Raw genomic sequence first — 21,559 nt, forward strand, 5'->3', positions numbered from 1 at the left:
TCAACTTTAGACAATTTTAAAAGCTTCTTATGTAGCGCATGGGAAGCTTTTTGCTTGTGTGCTACTACTGAATTTTAGGGAAGTGTTACAAACACTTCAATAGTATCAGGTTAAAATAAGAATAGACTAATTACCATATTCTCTAGTTTTGTTTTGTGATTTCAAATGGCAGCTCTTTGTGCTGCATAGAATTAATGTTTCTGGACTGTATGCTTCAGTTCTTTGAGTATTTGAATTCCAATTAGTCTTGGAGGAAAGACAGGCCATTTATGAAGTGAAAGATAAGTCTTTGGGTGTGATAGCCTGCAAGTAATAATGATCTTTAATAGATAGGACAGAAGAACTTGTAGAAAATACTTAGTTCATTACACTCTGTATACACTCACTTCCAAATATGTCTGAAAGAAAACTGTGAACTAAGAAAGTCTCCATGGTTAAATTTGTAGCAGATACTGCATTAACAAATAAGTGGAGAAAAATAGTTGACCTTCCTTTGTCTTTCTGTTCATTTCTCATCCTTCCTTTGCTTTTCTTCTCGTCATACTGCATCTTCCCACCTTCCTTGTTTTGTTTTTTTTATTCTTGTAAAAGGTATCATTGATGCTGGTTATATCACAAGTACAGAAATGTCTGTGGAGACCTGCTTAAGTCCTTCCTGGTTTCCTTCTTCTATACTTACTTTGCCCTGAACCTCACAGTTGTCATCTTAAGAAATCTGAAATCTTGTATCCCACTTTTAGTGGGAGCAGGGGTGGTCACCTGTGCCTTTGCACCTGTGTGCACCTTTGAAGGCAGCTCAAGTGTGCTTCCTGTGCGGATGCTCTGTCTAACTTTCCGTAGTTGTTCTAGTTACGTAGTTCATGTTTTTTGTTTCTGGCCAAGAAAAAGGTTTTGATGTGAAAGACTGCTTTGCCTTCTCCCCCACCCTTGATAGAAGCGCTCTGTAATGTAAAAATGGCAATACCTCTCTCAAAACAGGACACCCGCTTCTCTCCTCCCCCAACACTGCAACATTTTAGACTCCTGAAGAAAAGTGGCTGCTATTCTCTCTGTTAATGAACCAAAATACAACTAATGTTCTTGACAGTATGAAATGTCCTTGAATTTTTAGTTCAGTCGAGACATAGAAGTTCAAAATGCAAGTAGAAGTGTTTATGTTTTCAGATTTCAACATTTGTCTGGTAGTGAATCCTTAAACTTAAGGAATAGGAACATGTGGCTTAAGCTGTCTTCTTACTATAGGTTGCATATCTTGAACTGAATTTTATATGGTATTTGTTGTTATATCTGTATATCTTTAACAAGCTCGCTATGCTGCTAATCTTCAAATTCAGCCACTTGAAAGAGGGAAAAAAAATTGTGATATCTGCTGTATATTTTGTATGCACAGTGATATTTATGATCTTAATTTTCCTACTAGGTTAGCGATGCAACTAAGCTAAGGCCAAAGGCAGAATTCTGTTTTGGTAAGTTCCTGCATGCGGCATGTGCATGAAGTACAGAAATTTGAAACAAAGATAATGTTCTGCAATTTTGTTACTAGTGACAGCTGGCAGTGTATTTTTTAAAAAGAGTTTGTATTCACTGTTTCTTCTTTAGTATGAGGGAAATGTTGGCTTCTTCATAAGGTGTTTTTGTGGCTTTTCGTATTGCAGCTTAATGAGGAGTAGGTGAGAGCTGTTCTTCAGGTGTTTGAAATTTTTGAGGCATTAATAAGCTAATCAAAAATGATGGGTGTTTTCAGAAACATGGCATACCTGTCAGCTATGAAGACAAGTAATTTAACTATTTCAATCTGTATTACTGATAAGAGTTGATTTAATTGATCTAAAAATACTGTCCGCCAATGCTCTTACATTAAATTTCAGCCTCTATTGCTGCGCTGAAGAAAAAGTATTTGCTTGGGGTACCTTCTAGGTTTATTGATACTTAAACTTGTTTAGACTTGAGTAAAGTTTTAGATAATCATAAAAGCCCTTATGGTCTTTTTAAAATTTTTCTTATAAGTAATTTGTCCAGAATACCGTAATTCCAAATTTTTTTGACAAGCAATTGTAATTCATGAAAGTATATGTAGAGACTGGAATCAGCCCCTGCTCTGTTTATGAATACCCATTCTTTATGGCTGCATTCATGTAACAGTTTTAGCTCAGATGAAGGTACTGAAAATGCCTGAAAGGTCTACGACAATTAGTTAAGGTGTCCTTTGCCATGTGCAGTGTTGTACAGGCCCAGAGAAGGCAGTTCCACCGGACTTGTGCAGTCTCTGTGTTGAAGCTCATGAAACACTTGGTAAATCACCCCTGTGTGTAAGGCTTCAGGGATTCTAGACTAGTACCTAGCGTGTCAGTTCAGTGCCATCTACAGATTCCTCTGCACATGCACGTGTAGAGGTGTTTGTCTTCATCAGTTGTGAAGTTGCTCTTAGTGGGCCAGCTCTAAAAAGCCTTAATGATCCAAGATGCTGGCTGAAAGCATTTAATATTTCATAAGTGGTTTTGACACATTTTAGAGGAAAAATTTACATTTATTGTCTTTTTATTTAAATACTGGGAGTTGTTGTTTCAGTCGACTCATTATACAGTTCTGTATTTTGAATTTATATTTGCATCTAATAATGTTTGCTTCAAACCATGCACTCTGGGGAGAAAGATGATAGAAGAGTAAAAAGTATCTGTTTGTGGCATGTGTTTGCTGTTAGCGATGACCTGAAGAACTGTTACGTTACAGGTAGAGCAGCAAAATCTGTTCAGACTTTAGCTGCAATGCTTCAAAGTTCTGGGAAGGTTTTAGTCACTGTTCAGCTTAAAGCTAATTTCAAGATTTCAAGAACTCAAGTTCTTAGAGTTTGTGAGAAAACTAGCCGTGATTTTTTTACTGTTACACAGAAATATGTTTGTCCTTTTTGGATAAAAGTATGCTAGGAATTGCCAGGTAGATACATAAACTTACTAAAAATATGCTTGCTTTGCCAAGTCACTAAAGTAAAATAGCCAGAACATAAAACTTTATTTTAAAGTTGTTTGATCCTGAGCATCATATATTTAGTAATCAATACTGCCTTTTCCACAAATTAAAAAAAAAAATAAAAAATCGGTGAGCGTAGTCATGTTAATGAGTTTGTTGCAAAGGGTAACAGATACTGGTCAGAGGATTAAAAGGAGAAATTGTAGAAGTCCCCAAGTATAAAACTTTGTTGCTTAGGGAAATTGAGAAAAGGGAAATGGAGCTATAGAAAATTCTGATAAAATTCAAGGCTTTATTTCTATGTAATAAAAATCATTTAACAAATTCTGTATGATGCCGTTTAAGTGGAGAGCTTAAAAAAACAAAAATAAAAATAGGGTTTGGGTTTGGTTTTTTTCAGATTAAAGCAAGCCTGCCAAGTGGATGTATGTAGCTTAAGATGACTTTCTAAAAAGAAATGCAGCAGGGACCTTAAATAATTCAACTGGATTTTCCATCTGAAATCAGATCTTTTTATGATGGTGTTAAGTTTACTCTTAAATTTCAGTGTTGTTAACTTTTCATAATGTTTTTTAACAGTTATGAATGCAGGGATGAGAAAATACTTTCTACAAGCCAATGATCAGCAGGACCTAGTTGAATGGGTAAATGTTCTGAACAAAGCTACCAAAATCACAGTAAGTGGTTTAGTTGATATCTAGCAATGCTTTCAAATGGTGACTGTCTCAAGGTGCTTAAATGTAACCTTTGCCTCCAGTTTTTATGCTAGAGTAGTCTTTTTATTTCTACAATTAAGTCTTGGCTTGGCTTTCCAAGACCTGGAGAAACTGCACAGAAGTCCCCCTAAACTTGAGTTTATTTTACTTTTTGCTTTGGATATTGGACAAAAATGTGATTAACTTTTTCATTACAGCATATGATGGTTTCTAATAATTTAAAATTAACCATACACATTTAATATGAATTGAAATATCCAGAAGACATTTGCAAGCAAAGAAAACGTACACATACATTTGCCTGGTGTCAAAAGTTTGTATTTCTTAAAGTATCACTAAAATAATGAGCAAACACATCATGCCATGCTCCAAAGGCGCTCTCCTGTTTTCAAGGAACATCCATTCAAAGAAACATTAATGCATTCTCTAAGTGTTAAATTACTTTTCTGGTTTGTACCAGGATGGCTTGTTATCACATGATAGAAAAACCCACCCTCAGTCTTTTCAGGAGGCAGAAGTTATGGTTTTGTTTTCTTTCCAGTTTTGGGGAAGTGATGACATGAACTGTTTTGAGAGCATACCCTTACAAAGAAGGGGTTCTGAGCATGGGTGCACACATTCATATTTGTTGTCAGTAACTTTCTAATTTTTAGGTTATCTAAGGATGTTTCCATGAGTTGTTTGCATTATTTTTGATGTAGCCCTTTCTTTGGAGTTATAAAAACGTTACTACTAATAATAAATTAAACAGAAACACAAAGCCTTATCACTTGGGTTTTTCATAAGGAGGACACACCACAACCAGACTTGAATTGTTTCCAGTTCAAGAAATAATAGAGTGAAATAAATAATTAATTGCATCAAATTAGAATTTAGTCTGAAAGCTGTTTATCATGTGTTTAACTTGCATTCTACATGGCTGGTGAAATCATTAGCACTTTTTTGTCTTTGAAGAAACAAGCCTTTGAACTGTTAATCTGTTCAGAGGTTATTTAGTATGGCCAGTGATTTAATCAAATAATTAAGATCATTCAATTATTAATTTTCATATGAGCATTACTTGCTGTAGATTGTAATCCTCCAAGATTCGTTGCATTTTTAGTACTCTGAGCGCTGATAATTTCAAAGTAACTAGGAACCTTTGCAGGTTAATAGGTGCACGTTGTGTACCTATTAATGAGTACTGATTGAAAATGCCTTCATATGAGAAGGTGGTTGTAGGTTTGGTCTGTAACATTTTAAGTAGGCGTTTGTGACGGCTGAAGCACTTACCCATAAAGCTGTAGCTACAAGCCCCTCCTCTTGAAAGGCTGAGGCTCATGATCTGTGTGCGCTAGGAGAATGCCTTATCCTTCAGTGTCAGACTGGCTGTGAATGGAGTCACCTTTTACCTGTGCTAGCAAAGCTGGGCGTTGTGCAGGGCTAAGGGGATGGTGGAAGTGAATGAGCCTGACGCCACAGCTGAGCAAGCAGCTGAGTGCCACCTTCACTTGGCCAGGAGGAAGCTGTCCGAAGCTGACATTTGTACTCTCGGGACTGTTTGTACATCTTTGCAGGCTGTTTTTTTGTAAAATAAGCAGTCCTGCGCATAGGAACTAGAATCACAGTAGACTGTAAAGTAGCTTTGTTTTTGTCTAGATCAGTTCAATTTCAAGTTTTGAATGTGCCACGGTCCTGCATGGTAATTCACTGTGTAAAGGCAATTTGCGTGTCCCTTCTTTTTGAAGGAATTTGGATGTCCTATGTAAACACCCAGTAGGCTGCTGGCCAAGATATTTTGGTGTGAGACCCTTGATCTCTTCTTCTTGAAGTCACTTGAAATTTACTATATTAATATTAGGGGTGAAAGGAGATTATAAATTAAAATGGCTTAGGTAGCCAGTTAGTGCATTTCTTAGGTTACAGATGTTTAGTTCTTGCACAAACTCAGAAATTTGAGTAAACATTTTAGATCAAAACACTTATTGGGGGAATTAAATTCCTGTGATGTTTTGATTGCTTTCATTCCACATTTGAGAGAATATTTTAATAGTTAATGATAGTTAAAAATAGGTAGAGTCATTTTGGACAGAATTTAGCAATATATGTAGGATTAATGGAGGCAGTACACACAGTCTTCATGCCAAGTATTGGAATATGGGCGCAAATATCATACTGGTCGGGCATCCTATTTGACAGAATTCTCAATACTGTAGCCCTGTGTTTATGGCCTTACTGTGCTAGCTCTACAGGCACTGGGGTGTCTCCAGTCTAAAGCACTTATTACTAAAACTGAAAGCAAGTGAAAAATACAGAACCAGTTCTTCTACAAGTTAGCAGTACTTCTTGAAAATGAAGTACAGTGCTTATGGCAAACCTGGGAATTGATTTTTAGAATTCAAGACACCTGGTGAAATGTCTTCATTGGCACCAGTTTTCTTCTGAGAACTAAAGCGTAGCCTTTGCAACAAATTTTCATGTAAGCTATTTCTAGCCTTTTACAACTAGAGAACGTTTGTTAAATCCTGCTGAAGACAAATTAAAAATTCTTGAGTAATGATTAGGGCTTTTTTAGGTCTTCATAAAACTTATGTTAATTATCATACTCTACTTTCAGGTACCAAAGCAGTCTGATCCTCTCTGTCAAATGGATAATGCAAATCGTCAAGCTGAAAGCCCAGGTGGAAAGAAGCAAGTCTCTTACAGGACAGAAATTGTTGGTGGTGTTCCTATCATTACACCTACCCAGGTAATACCCTTAAAACAAGTGGGCTATTATTCGATAGAGGATGCTTTGTTGTTTGACAGGTGAGAGCAGGTTATGTATCACAATATAGCTGTCAGCTTCTCACCTTGCTCAGAGGACTTATGCTTTGATATGCACCTTTTATTGATACTGACTGGGTTTCTTGAGGATTTTATTCCCTTTATACAACGTTAGAGAGAATTATTCAAGACTATAAAGAATTGCATGAGTATTGATTTTTGCTCACAGATACCGGTTAGCATGCTGAAAATGTCTTTTTGTGTATGTGAAATGAATTGTTGGTGTTAACAATGCCAAAGTTCTGTCTCTTTAACTGCCAGGAAAAGTGGGCAAAAAAGGAGGTGATTAAGTCACCTGATTATATATACACTGTGTTATTAGAGGTAGTAAGGATGACAGCAGATTAAACTATTGCAGAAGGGCCTTATGAAATGGCATGTGTGGACAAATAAGACAGCAAGTGAATTTCAGTGAAAATAAATGTGGTGTAAGGGATTCTGGGAAAAACAATCCTCGTTTTTACAGAAAATACTAGATTGTGAAATAACCATTTCCACTTGAGTGAGAGGTAAGAGTTAGTCACACTATGAAAACATCATCTTGGTGTTCAGTAATAGTGGAGGAAAAACCCCCCTGTTAGGGTTTTTCCTAGGAGTTTACTAGAAAAAGAATAAGGAGCAAAACAGAAAACATCTTTGTTGCTGTATAACTCCTGTCTTCGACCAGACCTTGATTACTGTGTCCGGTTTTGTTCACATCTTAAAAACTAGAACTGGAAAGGTTCAGAGAAAGGTTTCAAGGATGATTAGTCCATGTGGAATGATCTCCATATGAGGAACAATTTGGTAGGCTAGTACTGTTCTGTGTGCAAAAGAAATAACTAAAGGAGGATGTAAGATCTCTACAAAACTGTGATTGGCAGGGGTGGATGGTGTAAACTGTCTTTTCCAGTATGAGAGCTATGGGCTTTTAAACAAAGCTAATGGTGTAACCAGATGAAACAAAGGGAAGGAGTTCTTGTTCAGTGAGTAATAAAACATAAGCTACTCCTTGCCAAAAGATGGCATGGATGCAAGAAACTTTCCTGAGTTTGAGAGACTGGACAAGCTCATGGAAGAAGAATCTATGCAGTGTTAAAGATACAGACCTGTATCCGTTTCTGGAAGTTCCCTGAGCTAAAAATAGTTATAGATTGGATTAATATCATGTAAATGACATGTATACACCTGAACTGCCTTTAAAAAGTTGGTGAATTCTGATGTCTTATGGTCCTAGAAACAGCTTTTTCTTTGCTGTAGCCACCTCTAGTGTTTTGCCCTTAAAGTCATGTTATAAGTTTGCACTAAATACATGCACATATCTTGGTTTTAGGTCTGTAACATTCTTCATTGAGTGTCTGTCAATATTGTTTGAGAATACTCAGCACTTTCTTAGTTTAGTTTCTAAATGGAGCTTGCAAGTACTCAACCAGAGCTGTTGGAGAAGTCTCATTAGTTGTCTCTAGAAATCATTTGAAAAATTTTATCCTTTCAAACAAATTGGAAATGTGATTTGTGAGTATGGGATGATACAACTATTTCCTATTATAACTAGTATAGTTATTCTTTGACCTTTAGAAAAAACCTGAGACTATTCTGAACTTTCCTGCTTTTTTCTAGAAAGAAGAAATCAGTGAGTGCAGTGAAGGGGGTGACAGGAGTTATTTGAAACGGTCACAAAGTCACGTTCCTTATTTTACTGCTAAGCATCCCCCAGATAATGCTATTATCAAAGCTGGCTACTGTGTAAAACAAGGAGCAGTGGTAAGTATTTGAGATCAGTGTGTTTCATTAATCAAGAGCAAAGGTCCTAAGGTGGTAGTTGTACTTATCAAGTAGATGGTTTAAAAAAAAAAGACATAATTACCAGTAACTTTAGCACTACTGACAGTACTAAGGATGGCTGAAGGTACAACTTACCCTCCCAGTAGCATGTAATTTATGTCTGTATTACTTCTTTTCATGACTTTCTTCAGTGTTTTCAACTTTCTTCAGTTTTGGAGAGGAAAAATTGTGTGCGCAGACTTTCACGTTATGCTTAGTGCACGCAACTAGGAATTCTTCTGTTCTGCAGTTATGTAGAGATCCTTATTTCGCTTACAAGAACCATCTAAATTCAGGCAGAAGTTCAATGTCTGCATGCTTTTAAAATCACTAAAATGTTTAGAAAAAGCTAATTTTTCAGTTCAGAGGAAGAATTGTACAACTTGTCAGACTGATTAACACAAGTGGAACTATTCACATGATGCCTTGTTAAAAGAAGGAACAGTTCAGACTAAGCAAGATATGCGTGCTTCATGAGTTCTCAGCCTCGTTTTATCTTGTATTATGAAGCTTCTTTTTGTAACACTCCTTTTTTAGTTAAAAATAAACCAGAAACCTTTAATGCACTGTCTATTAACATTTCTTACAGGGTATTTGTGCTGCTGAGTTGCTACAGTTTCAGTGGAGATTGTTGTTGAAAAATTCTTACAATAGAAAATAGTAGCTTCCAGAATTTTTAATTTTTGCAGTTTAAAAAAAAAAAATAAATTGGACAGTCTTGCAGAATTATTTTGGGGGAACTATACACGCGTATAAATAAATATATGTAATACATAAAATTATAAATATTATAAATGAATAATAAATAAATATGAGTTATATCATACATTATAAATATAAACTAGAATTATAAATATAATTACATATAAAAATATGAATAATATATAACATGTAAGTATATTTGTATTTTATATATAAAATATATAAATATGTGTTTTCCTTTAACAGATGAAGAACTGGAAGAGAAGATACTTTCAGTTAGATGAAAACACAATAGGATATTTCAAGTCTGAACTGGTAAGTTTCCAAATGTGTGTTATTTTCCAGCGATAGTTGCAAGAAAATCTAAGAAAATATGCTTGTATTTGAAAACTGTGCTGTGCTGCTCCTGCAACTCTTACTGTACTGTAATAACTTTTCATGATTGGAAAGAACAAAAAATTAATAGCGTGGCTGTTAACTCAGACTTCAGTCTTCTCTTTGGAAGCCTGTCTGCAGGGTACTGAAGAACAGTAATAAGATATATTCTAGAATCACTGTGATTTTTGTATTAGTATCTTATGTCACTTTGTAATCACTTATAATTAATTGTGTTCTTGAAAGAGCTGACCATTATGTGGAGAGACAAAACTGTAATCTTGCAATTCTTAATTTAAAGTTAGAATTATGGGGTGTTCTATCATAAAAATGATGGGATCTTTTCCCACACGCTTGTTTTACCCAGGGCAGCCAAGACAGGCAAAGAACTCTGCTGTTCAGAAGCAACGCTTAGAGTTTGTTTCGGTTTCATGATCTTTCTTCCCCACTCATCACTCTTCAGCCTTTTGACCAAATGTTAAGTGCCTTCAGGCTTCATTTAAAAATGAAGTGGCTGGGACTGGAGACAGTCTTTTTTCCCCAAAAAGGAACCCCACACTTACTGAACATGAGAAAATCTGTACCTAAGGTATGAAGTCTGAGTTGTAGAGTATTATAAATTAAGGAAAATTGAGTTTACAGGCCAACTGTAAGATGTAAAATGTCAAGAACCCAAATTTCAGGCTATTTCTGAAGAGAACTTTTGCTTTACTTTTAATGAGGAAGCACACAACAGTAGCATGAGTTTGATCTTGCATCATTATCTTTGTTAAACTGTCAGCATAACACAGTTCTGACTCATTGCCTATAATAAACTCTCTATTTTTATTTTTTAAAAAATCTGAGTGCAGATTGCTTACAAGCAAATTCTAACTCTGTGAAGAATTGTACTGTGTGAGAGTATACTAGGAAGATCGTAGAAATGCATACACTTTTAGTGTTTCATCATACGCCTTTCCACTTTAACTATTTTGAGCAATATAAAATCTTGTCGTGTCCTCTATTCTTCAGGCTAATGTCCCCTTGCTGCAGTTTGAGGAAGGTGCTGGACTGACCAGCTGTCAGACAACAGGGAATTAGATCCTGCTTCACAATTTTTACTGGGATTAGCTTTTTTCCCATTTTAAGAGAGTTATCCCTCTCCTTTTCAGGGAAGTAAGTACTGAATAGATAGAGAATATAGTGTCCTTTTATCGGACTATGGTGGTTAATCAAAGAATTCCATGGTTAGGAAACCTGATCATGATAATCATGTTTCATATAGTTTTTTAAACAATTAGAATCTGCTTTGTCTGAAACATACATGTTGGAGAGACATTTGCTCTCTACTGGAAAGAGCAAAACTTTCACAGGGCAGCCCAGCAAGAAGAAAACACCTGCAATAACTTAACCGTATGTACATCAGACTTTTATTTATCTCCTACAAACACAAAAACGGTAAAGTGCTGTCTTCTGAAGGTTTCAGATGGTGAATGATTTCTTTCAGCAATGAGTGGTATCTCCGTTTCCCTAATAATCTCCTGTTCCTAACGAGAGTAATACAAAGATAGGAAAAAAGTTCAATAGTGATTATTTATCCTGCCTTTGTGGCTAAGACTGCTATGGCATGGAGGTCGTATTCAGCTAGCGTAGCATCAGACTTCTAATTCTGGAAAGCTTCTTTCTATTGGACTTCAGTTCCCAATAGCTGCAGTCTTCAGTCAAGTCTGGCTCTTTCTTGAAGTTAGTTTGCCTTGACAGCCAGCCTGCTCGCCAGTACTTCAGATTACTCTTACTGGATATCTTGAGGTGCTGTTGTTTTGCATCTGTAGAAATATATCTGAGTTCTCTGCTCTCAAAAAATGTAAAAAATGTTACTGTGTTTTTAAAATTGAAAAATGTGTAGGTTTGGGGGATTTTTTTTGTTGTGGTGGTTTGGTGTGTTGTGTTCCCCCCTGCCCCATGGTCTCCTCTTTTCAGTTGGAGGAAGAGCTCATATCAGTCTTCCGGTGGAGCATAGTGGAATACAGGCAGTATCAGACTCAGAAAATTATAATTTCTGAGATGAAGTCTTCCCTGCAACAGGTGCCTGTATTCCAGGGACAATCTTGCAGTTCACATTTGATGTATTACTGTGAAAAACTCAGTTGTAATGGATGAGTGAACCTCAGAAGAGCAGGGAAGGGAGAGGGGGGAAGAGAGGCAAAATAACTGAAAACATTGAGTTTTAAAATCTGTACATTTGATCTGCTATAGAGACAAGTGATCTAATGAAAACTGACATTTGAGGATGGTTATATTTGGGTGACATTCACTGTTTGCTATAACAACATAAATCGCTTAAGTATATGTAATAGAAATTGTAGAGAAAGTAGTCGTTCCAGAGCTGACAGCTTTTGTTGTGTCTATAAGCTGAAGCCAACTGAAGTAGTCTATTGTAACATTGCTTAACAAAAACACATTAGGAGGTAAAGTAAGTTGTTGTTTGTTTTTTTACTGCAACAACCACAGGAAAATAATAGTAGGTATGACATTACATTGTCATGGCAAAAGTGAAAGTATTTATTTTTGAATGTTCTTACTTTTTTTCCTGTTGTGTGAAACTTGGACAGAATTGTAACATTTATTTTTGTTATGGTAACAGAATTTTCATATGCTTTAAGAATACGCGCTCTCTTGGTATGATTGATTTCTTTGTATTCTTTTTAATTGTATTGAGTATAGGATACAATCTTATTTAAAGCCATGTCATGCAGTACAATTAACAAAGCATCTTGTATCGTAGCATTTCACAGCAAAAGAATATAATTGCGGTTTTACTGAAATAAGCTGCTTGAGACAGATTCAATTTTCTGATCTGGTTAGGGAAAGGGGACAGGGGTAGTTGTCTCCATTATGGTAAGGTGAATTAATGTTTTGGGCTTTTTGACTTCTTGATTTTGCCTCCTCTTTGTTGCAAGTGTCATGGTTGGTTTAATACTTACAAAAGCAAATTAAATTTTGGTTGACATCACCTTTTGCATAAGTGACTGTCTTGAAAGTCTCATTTATATAAGTCTGCTGCTGTCAACTGTCCTGACCTCTGGCTTTCTGACTATATTCTAGTTGTTAGGTATACTCTACTGAAATATTTTTGCCCTTTTTTTCTCCCCAGGAAAAGGAACCTCTCAGGGTTATACCACTTAAGGAGGTCCATAAAGTTCAGGAATGCAAGCAAAGGTGAGGAGAGAAGCACTGATGTGATTACATGGGATGTGGTACACTGCTTTGTCATGGCTAGGCTGCTCATGGGAAACAATGGAGAACTTTTTAACAACTTTGGTTGATGTATGCATGTGTGATACTCTTTACTTATAGGACAGTAAGTAGTTTTGTGCCTAAAACTGGTTTTGAGAGTTCTGCATTAGTGTGTGTTTCAAACTTGTAACATTCAGTAGAATGTAAATGCATTGGACAAGGGTGGAACAAAGGAATATCATGCAATCATGAATTAGAGATGCATGGGTGCTGTCTGATTTGAGGCAGCAATTTTAGGAGTCTCTATTCTGCTTATATAATCTCTAAACCTTTAGAGGACATTACCTTATGTTAAATGTCTGAATTTAGATGAGAACACTCTTCCTCCTGCTTTCTCTCCCACCAAATGGCAATATACTAAGGAATGAGTTGCCTTTGTAGTAGTTTGGGGTTTTTTTGGTTTTTTTTAGCAGGCTACTGCTTAGGACAAATACTTTGCAAAGACATAACAAAATATAAATGTGAAATCTTACAGAAATTTGACTAGAACAATAAATATTTTTAACTTAACAGGATATGGTTTAGAATGTTCCAGTTAAAAATATATATAGTAGCAGGCATGCCACTGAAACTGAAGAGTCTCAGGACTAAAATGAGTAAGAGATGCTGGTTTTCTTTTTCTACTTGGTATTTACCGAAAAAACAACAGTAGAGTGATAAAGAAATGCAAAGGTCTTCAGACAACAAATGCTCGGGTTCTCTGCATGTCCTAGAGTCTTTTTAAAATAGAAAGTTGTACTTGCTGTTGAAGTATTTTTGTGTGTTTCATTTACAGTGATATAATGATGAGAGACAATCTCTTTGAAATTGTAACAACTTCTCGAACCTTTTATGTACAGGTAATTTCTTTTTTAAGTTTGGGCAAAACCAGGAGACCGCCATACTCAAAGCAAAGAAGCGCTGCTGTTTTGGGTTTTTTTAAGTTGTATTTAAGTGTGCCGTGATTCTCAGAGGAAATGTGATCTTCATTATGTTTCAGAAAGACGCATATAAGAAATATTCCACATAACAGCAACTGTTATGTTGGTAGTGTATGAAAGCAATAAGCAATAAATCCTAATGTGAGTTTGTTGGCATTTGGGTCTTCAAATTCTGTAGGATCAACTCAATATTTGAAATCTTTTACTTTGAAGTACTGAATTTTTATGTATTGAGTTCCGGGATTCAAGTTAGCTGCCACATTAAAATATCTACTAAAGCACAGCAACATTTAGATTTCAGTACCTATTTGGTAATATGTATCCATATGCACTTTATTCACTGCATCCTTACCTTGTCACCTTCTAAATGTTTGGATCACAAAGACTTGCTTTTCCTAGCTCTGTGGGAATGTGATGCTTATAGTACTAGAAATAATTTTTGAGTTTCCCTCGTCAGATCAGAAAGGCCTGTATAGTCTAATACAGGCAGTGGTGCCAGATGCTGAGCTGTGAGCTGTCCTATAGCTGAACATAATTAAGTGACATGTTGCAGATGTTTCTTGCTGGGTGGATGTGCTGGTTTAATAGAGTCTCAACCTAATTAGGAGATAGCTTTAGCTTTTTATCTGTCTTTGTCCCAGATATGTACACCCTTGGTATTCACTGTTAATCTATTGCATCTTTGGATTGTTGTTCTAAGTAAATGTACAGCTAACCCCCAACAGAGACTGATTTTTATTTTACTGTAACTCTTCAGTAAAAACCTCATAGAAGTAAAGTGCAACAGTGACTGAAAAGTACAGAAGTTACATCATTGGCCAAAGTCTGCTAAGAGGGGTCAGCAGATCTCCTGTAAGAATTTCTATGGGCACTTTAATTTTTTTTGTGTGCTGAAAGTAAAAATTTGGGTCTAGAATATGCAAATAGTATAAAAATACTTATTTCTTATTATTTTATATAACGATATACATATAGTAAATTCAGGGTAATATTTTAAGAAATGTCTGGGTTAAGAAATGGAAGTCCCTATGGCTTTAAATAACAGACTGATAAAGTAGGGTAAGGCTGTTATTTTAATGCAGATGGTCAGGACACTAGGAAATTTGAGAGTTGATTATGTTAAATATAATGCATATTGTTTGATCCAGGCGGACAGTCCAGAAGACATGCACAGTTGGATAAAAGCAATTTCTGGGGCCATTGTAGCACAGCGGGGACCTGGAAGATCAGCAGCTTCCGTATGTTATTCTGAACCTCAGAGAAAATGTGATTAGTTGATGTTCACTTGTGCACATGAAGTTCTAGTTGTTTTTTTCCTTTCGCCTGTCCTCTATCCTGTCCTGTAGTAATGTGGCATCTTTGCATGAACTTTCATACAGACTGGCATAAAATATTTTGCATTTTTAATTGAGCACTTACCTTAGTCTTACATGTATGTAACTTTATGTGCATTGTATTGTCTTGTCTTGAACACGTAGATAATGCAAGTGCTAACCTAGAAAAACTCTTCTGAGTTCAGTATGATCTTTGTCACTATGCTGCTACTAGTTTGGAAGTAAAATTGAAACTTTCTAATTCCTGCGAGGTGTTTCTGCTAATTGCTGAATTTTTGCAATCAAATGACAATATCCTGATCTGTTTTTAACCACTCTCACTACTAAATTGTCATTCTCTATTGTTGATAGTTTATTGTATATGCAGATACAGATTCAAATTTAAAGTAACTTCTCCAAGAGATCTCTGCTCGCATGAATTAGTTTTTGCTGTTGGAAACGTAGTGTGAACACCATCTAGCATTACTGAACTGAGGCACTGTGACTATTCTTAATATTTGTGAAGCCACATGGATGCCAACATTTCATTCATATTTGCATTTAAACGGTATTAGATGTTCAGTACAAAGTATGTTAACTTGTGAATAGTGAAGGTCACTGTAGTGTCACAGTGTCTCCAAGTATGTCCAGATTTAACGAGTGGAATACTTTACTGTTCAGTTGTTGTAAGCTATGGTTTTCACTTTCTGGCTATGGGATGTTTTGTAATAAGCTGAATATATCATTACCCCCATAATGTGAAATCTAATAATTTAAATCTGGCTTTTGACTACACATTTGCATTGATATTGTGTTTCTGTTAACTCAATCTAAGCTCCCAATTATTTTTTGCAGCTGGGAGCTGCTTCATGCTTTAAAATAAAACTTCCTATCATAAATTTTGTTTCTTTTGGGGGGAATGAAAATATGCAGATAACTTTTCTTTGTGTGTGCTTTTTTTTTTGTGGGGCTAACTGAGCAATCTAGCTATTACTGTCTGCATCACTTCTTTCTTTTTCCCTCTCTTCTCTTCTTTCCCCAAGTATAGGTTACTCTAATCTTAGCTTTGCACTGTGTTCCAGATGCGGCAGGCCAGAAGGCTGTCGAATCCTTGTATACAGAGGTATACATCAAGAACTGGTGAATGCAGCACGTATGTGGGCTCTCATGTAAACTTGCCTTCTTAACAGAGGGCTAGGACTAGAGACTAATTTGCACTGTAAAAAACTAAAAATAATGCTACCTGTTGTCATTACCATTACTGAAAACTAACTCATAAATTATATCATTCACTTACAGGTTTGCACTGTTTTTTCTTACTTTTAAAATAATTGGAAATTAAAAATGGCAAAAACATGTATTTATACTTCAAAGCATACTATATATTTAAACCTAAGTTATGTGATGTCATTTTAATAGGAAAGTATTAAAACTAATTTGCATGAGAGTTCATATTTCCATTTTACTTTACATTTTTTTTGAAACTGCGCAAAAGCAAAATTAAATTTAAGCTACCCACAAACTAATACAGATGCGTGCACACAAAAAATGCACGTCATAACGCTAGTAATTGGAAGGATAATACTGTAGCCTGATTTGCATGGCTTAAGTCTCTGCATGAAATTATTAGTTCAAACGTAGAAGCATTATAATGTATAATCAGTACGCTGTTCAAAGCAGTACACCTTAGGAGTAATACAGCAGCGTAGTGTCTTACCTGTGAAATTAGTCAGTGTGGGTAGTAAAACCTGAGTACCTTCAGTTCAATTTAGCAAAAAGTTTATTATAGAGATCTTGTCCTAATGTCCCTTTTGTCCTATTTGTTGAACTAGAATGATTAAGAACAACAACAGTAGGTAAATCACTGAATCGTATGTTCTCCTAAAGCAAATGTTTTTCGTAAAGTGGAGTATCAAGTCAGATATGAAATGAGGCAATGTAAATAATGTGAAATACTTCACTGAAATTGAACACAAAACTGAAGTCCAAAAAAAGTGGCACAGCTACTTCACCCAATAATATTAGTTAATATATAAAAAGAAATACAGTAGTACTTGGCAGAATCCATTATGATTAAATTTATGAATTCATGTCATAGCATTCTAAAAGAAATTTGGGAAAACTGCTGTAAAAAAATAAGTATTTCATGTAGGATGTATATTTGCATCTTGGACGCACATCTGTGATGGTTTTTTTGCTGATAAATGTGCTTGAAAAGTGACTTGATTTGTGTACACACATGGGTTCACAGATTTCTTTAGTTCATGTACTAACATTGGTGATGGCAGAAGTGGCAGCAGCTGCAGCTCCTGATGCATGCAGAGTGAAGTATTCACTGCATCACTGCACATCATTTTGATCATATCATTTAACACTGTATCCAGCACTGTTTTAGATATCCCTAGGTATTTGAGACATCCTTACAGAACTGGTAGATATGATGCAGAACCAGAGGAATTTTTTGTTCTGGAGAGACAGCTGTAGGTCAGGCAGGATATCCTAGGACATCTAAAATGGCACTCTGTGCCTATGCTTTAGACATCTAAATCATTCCTAGGTAGTCTGGGAACTTGTTTCTATCAGTAAGTAAATGGTGGAAGATTATTTTCACAATATCAATCTAAGAGTTATGTAAAGGTCAACAGAATGGCAGTTAACAATAATAATCACAAGACAAAAATTTAACAATTAGAAGGAATAGCTTAAAGATCAGTTTCTTTTCTAGGTCCATTAACTTTGGAAATTGTTATACAGTCTTGATAGCATAAAAAAGTTACTGTTTTTGTTTGGTCCCTGGAACAACTTGGGGAGACTGGTACCCCAAGAAGAGAGAACAGTAAAATGCACATTACTTCAGGATTTAGGATTTGAGTGCCTCACGTATACGAATATGTTTGAATACAGTTTTCTCTTGGAAAGGTGTCACTTTCAATGGCCTTTGAAGTGTGTATCTTCAAAAGGTTACTGAACATCTTAGTAAAATGAGAAGCTTCATTTTGCTGGACTGTATTATAAAGTCTAAAGAGCTGCTGAGCTTGATTTGAGAAATTTAATTTCCTCACATGAAGAAACTGATGTTGCTGTCACATACTGCTGTAAGCTCACATTTAATAACACACTGCCTTGAGAAAGCACCTGCCTCCTGCTGCTGTGGCTGATGCTTCGCTTTGTGTATTTTCTGTCTTGATTTTTTTTTTCTGAGAGTGAAATCTGAAACTGCATCTTTCCAATGTGACGCCAATGACTTCATCTGACGCATGCTTTTCTTTTCCAGGAGCATACCGAGTCTTCTTCCGAACCCAACCATGCTCTCCGTTCTGCCATCCCAGCCCCAGCCACCTCACATTCCACAGCCACTCACGGCAGCCCTCTGGTCCCAAACCCTCACGCCAAATACCCTGCCTTGGAGAAGCGAGGATTTCACGAATCTTTTACCAAGGCCAAGCCAGGGAGCTACAAGATCCAGGTTGTCGCTCCAAGAGAATCAGCTTCCCAAGTGACTGAACGGGGCCTCTTGGAACCCCAAAGTAAAAATGGCACTCAGGAACAGGATCCTGGCCTTGTGGATCTGGATGATGCAAGCCTTCCAGTTAGTGATGTGTAGTGATGGAAGTGTTTGGAGAATGATCCATTTGTTCGGTCCTCTAATTTCCTTGCTCGGACTTTTAACCAAAGAAAATTATAGGAAATGAGAATAAAAAAACGGAACACTGATTTTATATGTATGTGTGTGTTTCTGTGCACACATGTGTATGTATGTGTTTGTATATTGCCTTTCAGCTGAGGGTCAGAAATGGACCTTATGCATTTTCTCAAAGCCTGATAGTAAATCACTTGCTAGGGAGGGGCCAAACTGCACATTAGAAGAAAAGAACCCCAAAAGACAAAAATAAAAAAGTACACCTGCAAGTAAGCAAGGTACCAGCAACTTTTCATTCCTAATCTGGCAAATTTACTAAATTTACAACTAATGCTATGTTGTGGAGAACTTACTGCCAACAAATGTGATTATTTAATTTAATTTTGAGCTACAGTAAGATTTTAGCATAGATGAGAATTGTTTCTCTCCATGACTTTCAGATACCAGGAAATGCACAAAATGTTTCTTCTGTTCTTTAGGATCAACATGTTCTTTAGGATCAACAGTGTCAACTGATTTGTTATCAGAACAAGAATTCTGAAGACCCTTGAAATTCTAATTATGGTGCTGTAAAACTTCCACTAAATTCTGAATAGTCAGCCTATTTTTGATGCACTTCTAAAGGTGGTTTATAACTTTTTGCACATTTGGATTTTAATGGACTGCATGTAATGGTATTTTGGAGGCGGAAGAAGAGAAATTGGACTTTTGAATTTGAACCCTTTAGATCTTTTGAACTAAGTAGGGTTTATACTGTGTTACATTAGGCTCTGCAGCAATTATTTTTCTTAAATGTCTAAATGTATTGTTTGATTACTGTTTTGAGAGTGGTTTTCTTATCAGTGCTTTGTGAACAGTTCTTGTTTCTATATTGATCAGTGGAAGACGTCCTCGTTTAGTTTTGTCATTATTGGTACTGAACCGTTCATAGTCATGCAATTGTGGCCTATAACTTTTGGTGCACTAACAATCTTAAGTGCCTGCATTTTTTCTCATGTTGAAACACTTTTGGATTAGTTATGTACACAAACCATTCTTAATGGTTTTGAATGTTGGCTTGGAGTTGCTCTGAATAGCATAGTTCGAAACAGCTATTTAAAATGCTAGGGATAAAACATGCTAGGGATACCAGTGTCCTGGTATTGCACCTACTAGCTGTGCAATATGTGTTTTTAAAAAACAAATGAGTATTTGTTGTTTGTGTACACTGTGTTACGGGGCTTCAGTGATGCAAATGAAAAGAACCTTTACATTTCAAGTATTGGATTAGATTGAGTGTGTACTTTTCATCGTTTTTGAAAAATGTTTGCTTTAATCAAAACCCCACAAATATCTCATGCTGCTGCTTACTGTGATTCAGATTGTCCAGCTTTGTGATACCTTTTTTGTCTACTGTAACCTAAGATACATATCGTACAACTCCATCTTCTCTCCAACTTCCAAACTGACTTCCTGCTTGAGAGATGTGGATGGCTTTACCACAGTAATTTGTTGATCCAAGGATAGAATAATTGGTGTCATATAAGAATGAAATACAATCTAATGTCAAAACCTTAAATTATATCAGCACCTTCTTTTTTTTATCCATAAGCTAACTAACCACTGTCTTAAGGCAGTGGTGTTTGTAAATTACTGGTTTTGTTTGACTCTCTAGATATATGTGAAAACTAGCACAGAATTGGAAGTTACTGTAAATGTCTGAACTAGTATTGTAGGTTTTAACTTCTATAAAGATAAAACAATAGCTCTTTAAAAGCTTATTTTTTCACAAGTACATTCTGTGTGGAAGACACTCTGCATTTAAATATTTTTATTGTAGTCTAACATCTGAAATCACTTCTCTGGTACAGCTTTCACACTGCATGTTCATTTTATTATATTTTGGTATTGGCAATTTTACATATTGGGTGGAGGTAAAGCAGCTCCCTTACAGGACTTACAAAAAGAGCGGGGGGGGGAGGGGGGGAGAAAAGAACTACCATTGTAGTTCAGTAGCATAGGGGAATATTTGTGGTTGGTAATTGTCAGGGTCTCCTATTTATCCGTACTTTTATAAATCTATGAAAATTGTTAAATTATTTTAGAAACAGTGCTGTACATATGTCACATTTAAATTGTCAATAAACCAGTTTGGGGAACTTTAAAATAACATCTGACTGAGTTTCCTTGCACCATGTTAAATACTTCATCAGAACAATATATTCCTTTTTAGCATATAAGAGGTCAGATTGTCTCTTATCCAGCTATAATGTCTTTTTAATTCTTCAAATCTGATCAGGTTGTGTAGCCTAAGAAAAATCAAACAGAATGAGCTGTTTTCCTTTTACTGTTCTTGGTTTCTTCTGTGGAATTTTTACATGTTATGCAAAGGAAGTCGATCAGGTTTCTTCTTAATCAATGGAAGGGAAGAGATGATGCATAGTACTGTCAAGTTAACCATTTGGAAACACTCAGGCACTGTCTGAAAGGGGAAAAAAACCGCACAACAAAATGTAACATGCGTTTTTCTGGCATTATACTGTTGCATAACAAAGTTTCTCTCTCAAAAATGCTTTCCTGAAATAATGGCACCTATATGATATCTGGAAGCACGTCACTATCTGTACAGCAGACAGCGTGATCACACTTGAGTGACTCCAATTTGTCAAGTCCATTTTTCCCTTTTGTAAAGCGGCACAGCTAATCGCATACATACTCAACAGTATGCAAGCGTCAGATAAAGAACGGTAATTGAAGAAGATATTTTATATAGGCTGTACACAGTTACCCAAGTTCCAGTTTGACTGTGGTGTCTTCTGACTGTGAATTATTCCAGGTATGTACGCATTGGCAGTTACGCTCGTATCAAAATGTGCATGCTACTGCCCCCAACATTTTACTCTGTAACATGTGACTTCTAGAGGAGTCCCTGCACTGAGTTTCTTGAAGCTTCCGTTTTAACCAGTTGTTGGTATGAAATGTGTGTGTAATTGTACCTTTGGTTAGCCCATCTCCATTTAAACTAGACATTTTCAGCTCTATCATAACACCACTAAGTTCCAA

The 21,559-nt window shown here is 36.1% G+C and overlaps 1 protein-coding gene across 6 annotated transcripts in view; it reads left to right on the top strand.

Moving 5' to 3' along the window:
• Positions 1–20,660, top strand: part of PLEKHA1 (pleckstrin homology domain containing A1) — a 39,269-nt gene extending 18,609 nt beyond the window's left edge. The window contains exons 4-13 of one of the 6 annotated variants that reach the window (XM_072870374.1): positions 1,421–1,466; positions 3,547–3,644; positions 6,280–6,411; positions 8,088–8,231; positions 9,240–9,308; positions 12,502–12,566; positions 13,420–13,483; positions 14,713–14,830; positions 15,926–16,000; positions 18,152–20,660. In XM_072870374.1, coding sequence (XP_072726475.1) covers positions 1,421–1,466; positions 3,547–3,644; positions 6,280–6,411; positions 8,088–8,231; positions 9,240–9,308; positions 12,502–12,566; positions 13,420–13,483; positions 14,713–14,830; positions 15,926–16,000; positions 18,152–18,381 — 1,041 coding nt within the window. In that variant the 3' untranslated portion in view covers positions 18,382–20,660. Of the gene's footprint in view, positions 1–1,420; positions 1,467–3,546; positions 3,645–6,279; positions 6,412–8,087; positions 8,232–9,239; positions 9,309–12,501; positions 12,567–13,419; positions 13,484–14,712; positions 14,831–15,925; positions 16,031–18,151 lie in introns of all 6 variants that reach the window. The other 5 variants (XM_072870378.1, XM_072870376.1, XM_072870377.1 and 2 more) reach the window with 5 other exon arrangements.
• Positions 20,661–21,559: the final 899 nt, after the last annotated feature.

The sequence above is a fragment of the Ciconia boyciana genome, chromosome 8, assembly GCF_034638445.1.
Source record: "Ciconia boyciana chromosome 8, ASM3463844v1, whole genome shotgun sequence".
NCBI classification, from domain to species: Eukaryota; Metazoa; Chordata; class Aves; order Ciconiiformes; family Ciconiidae; genus Ciconia; species Ciconia boyciana.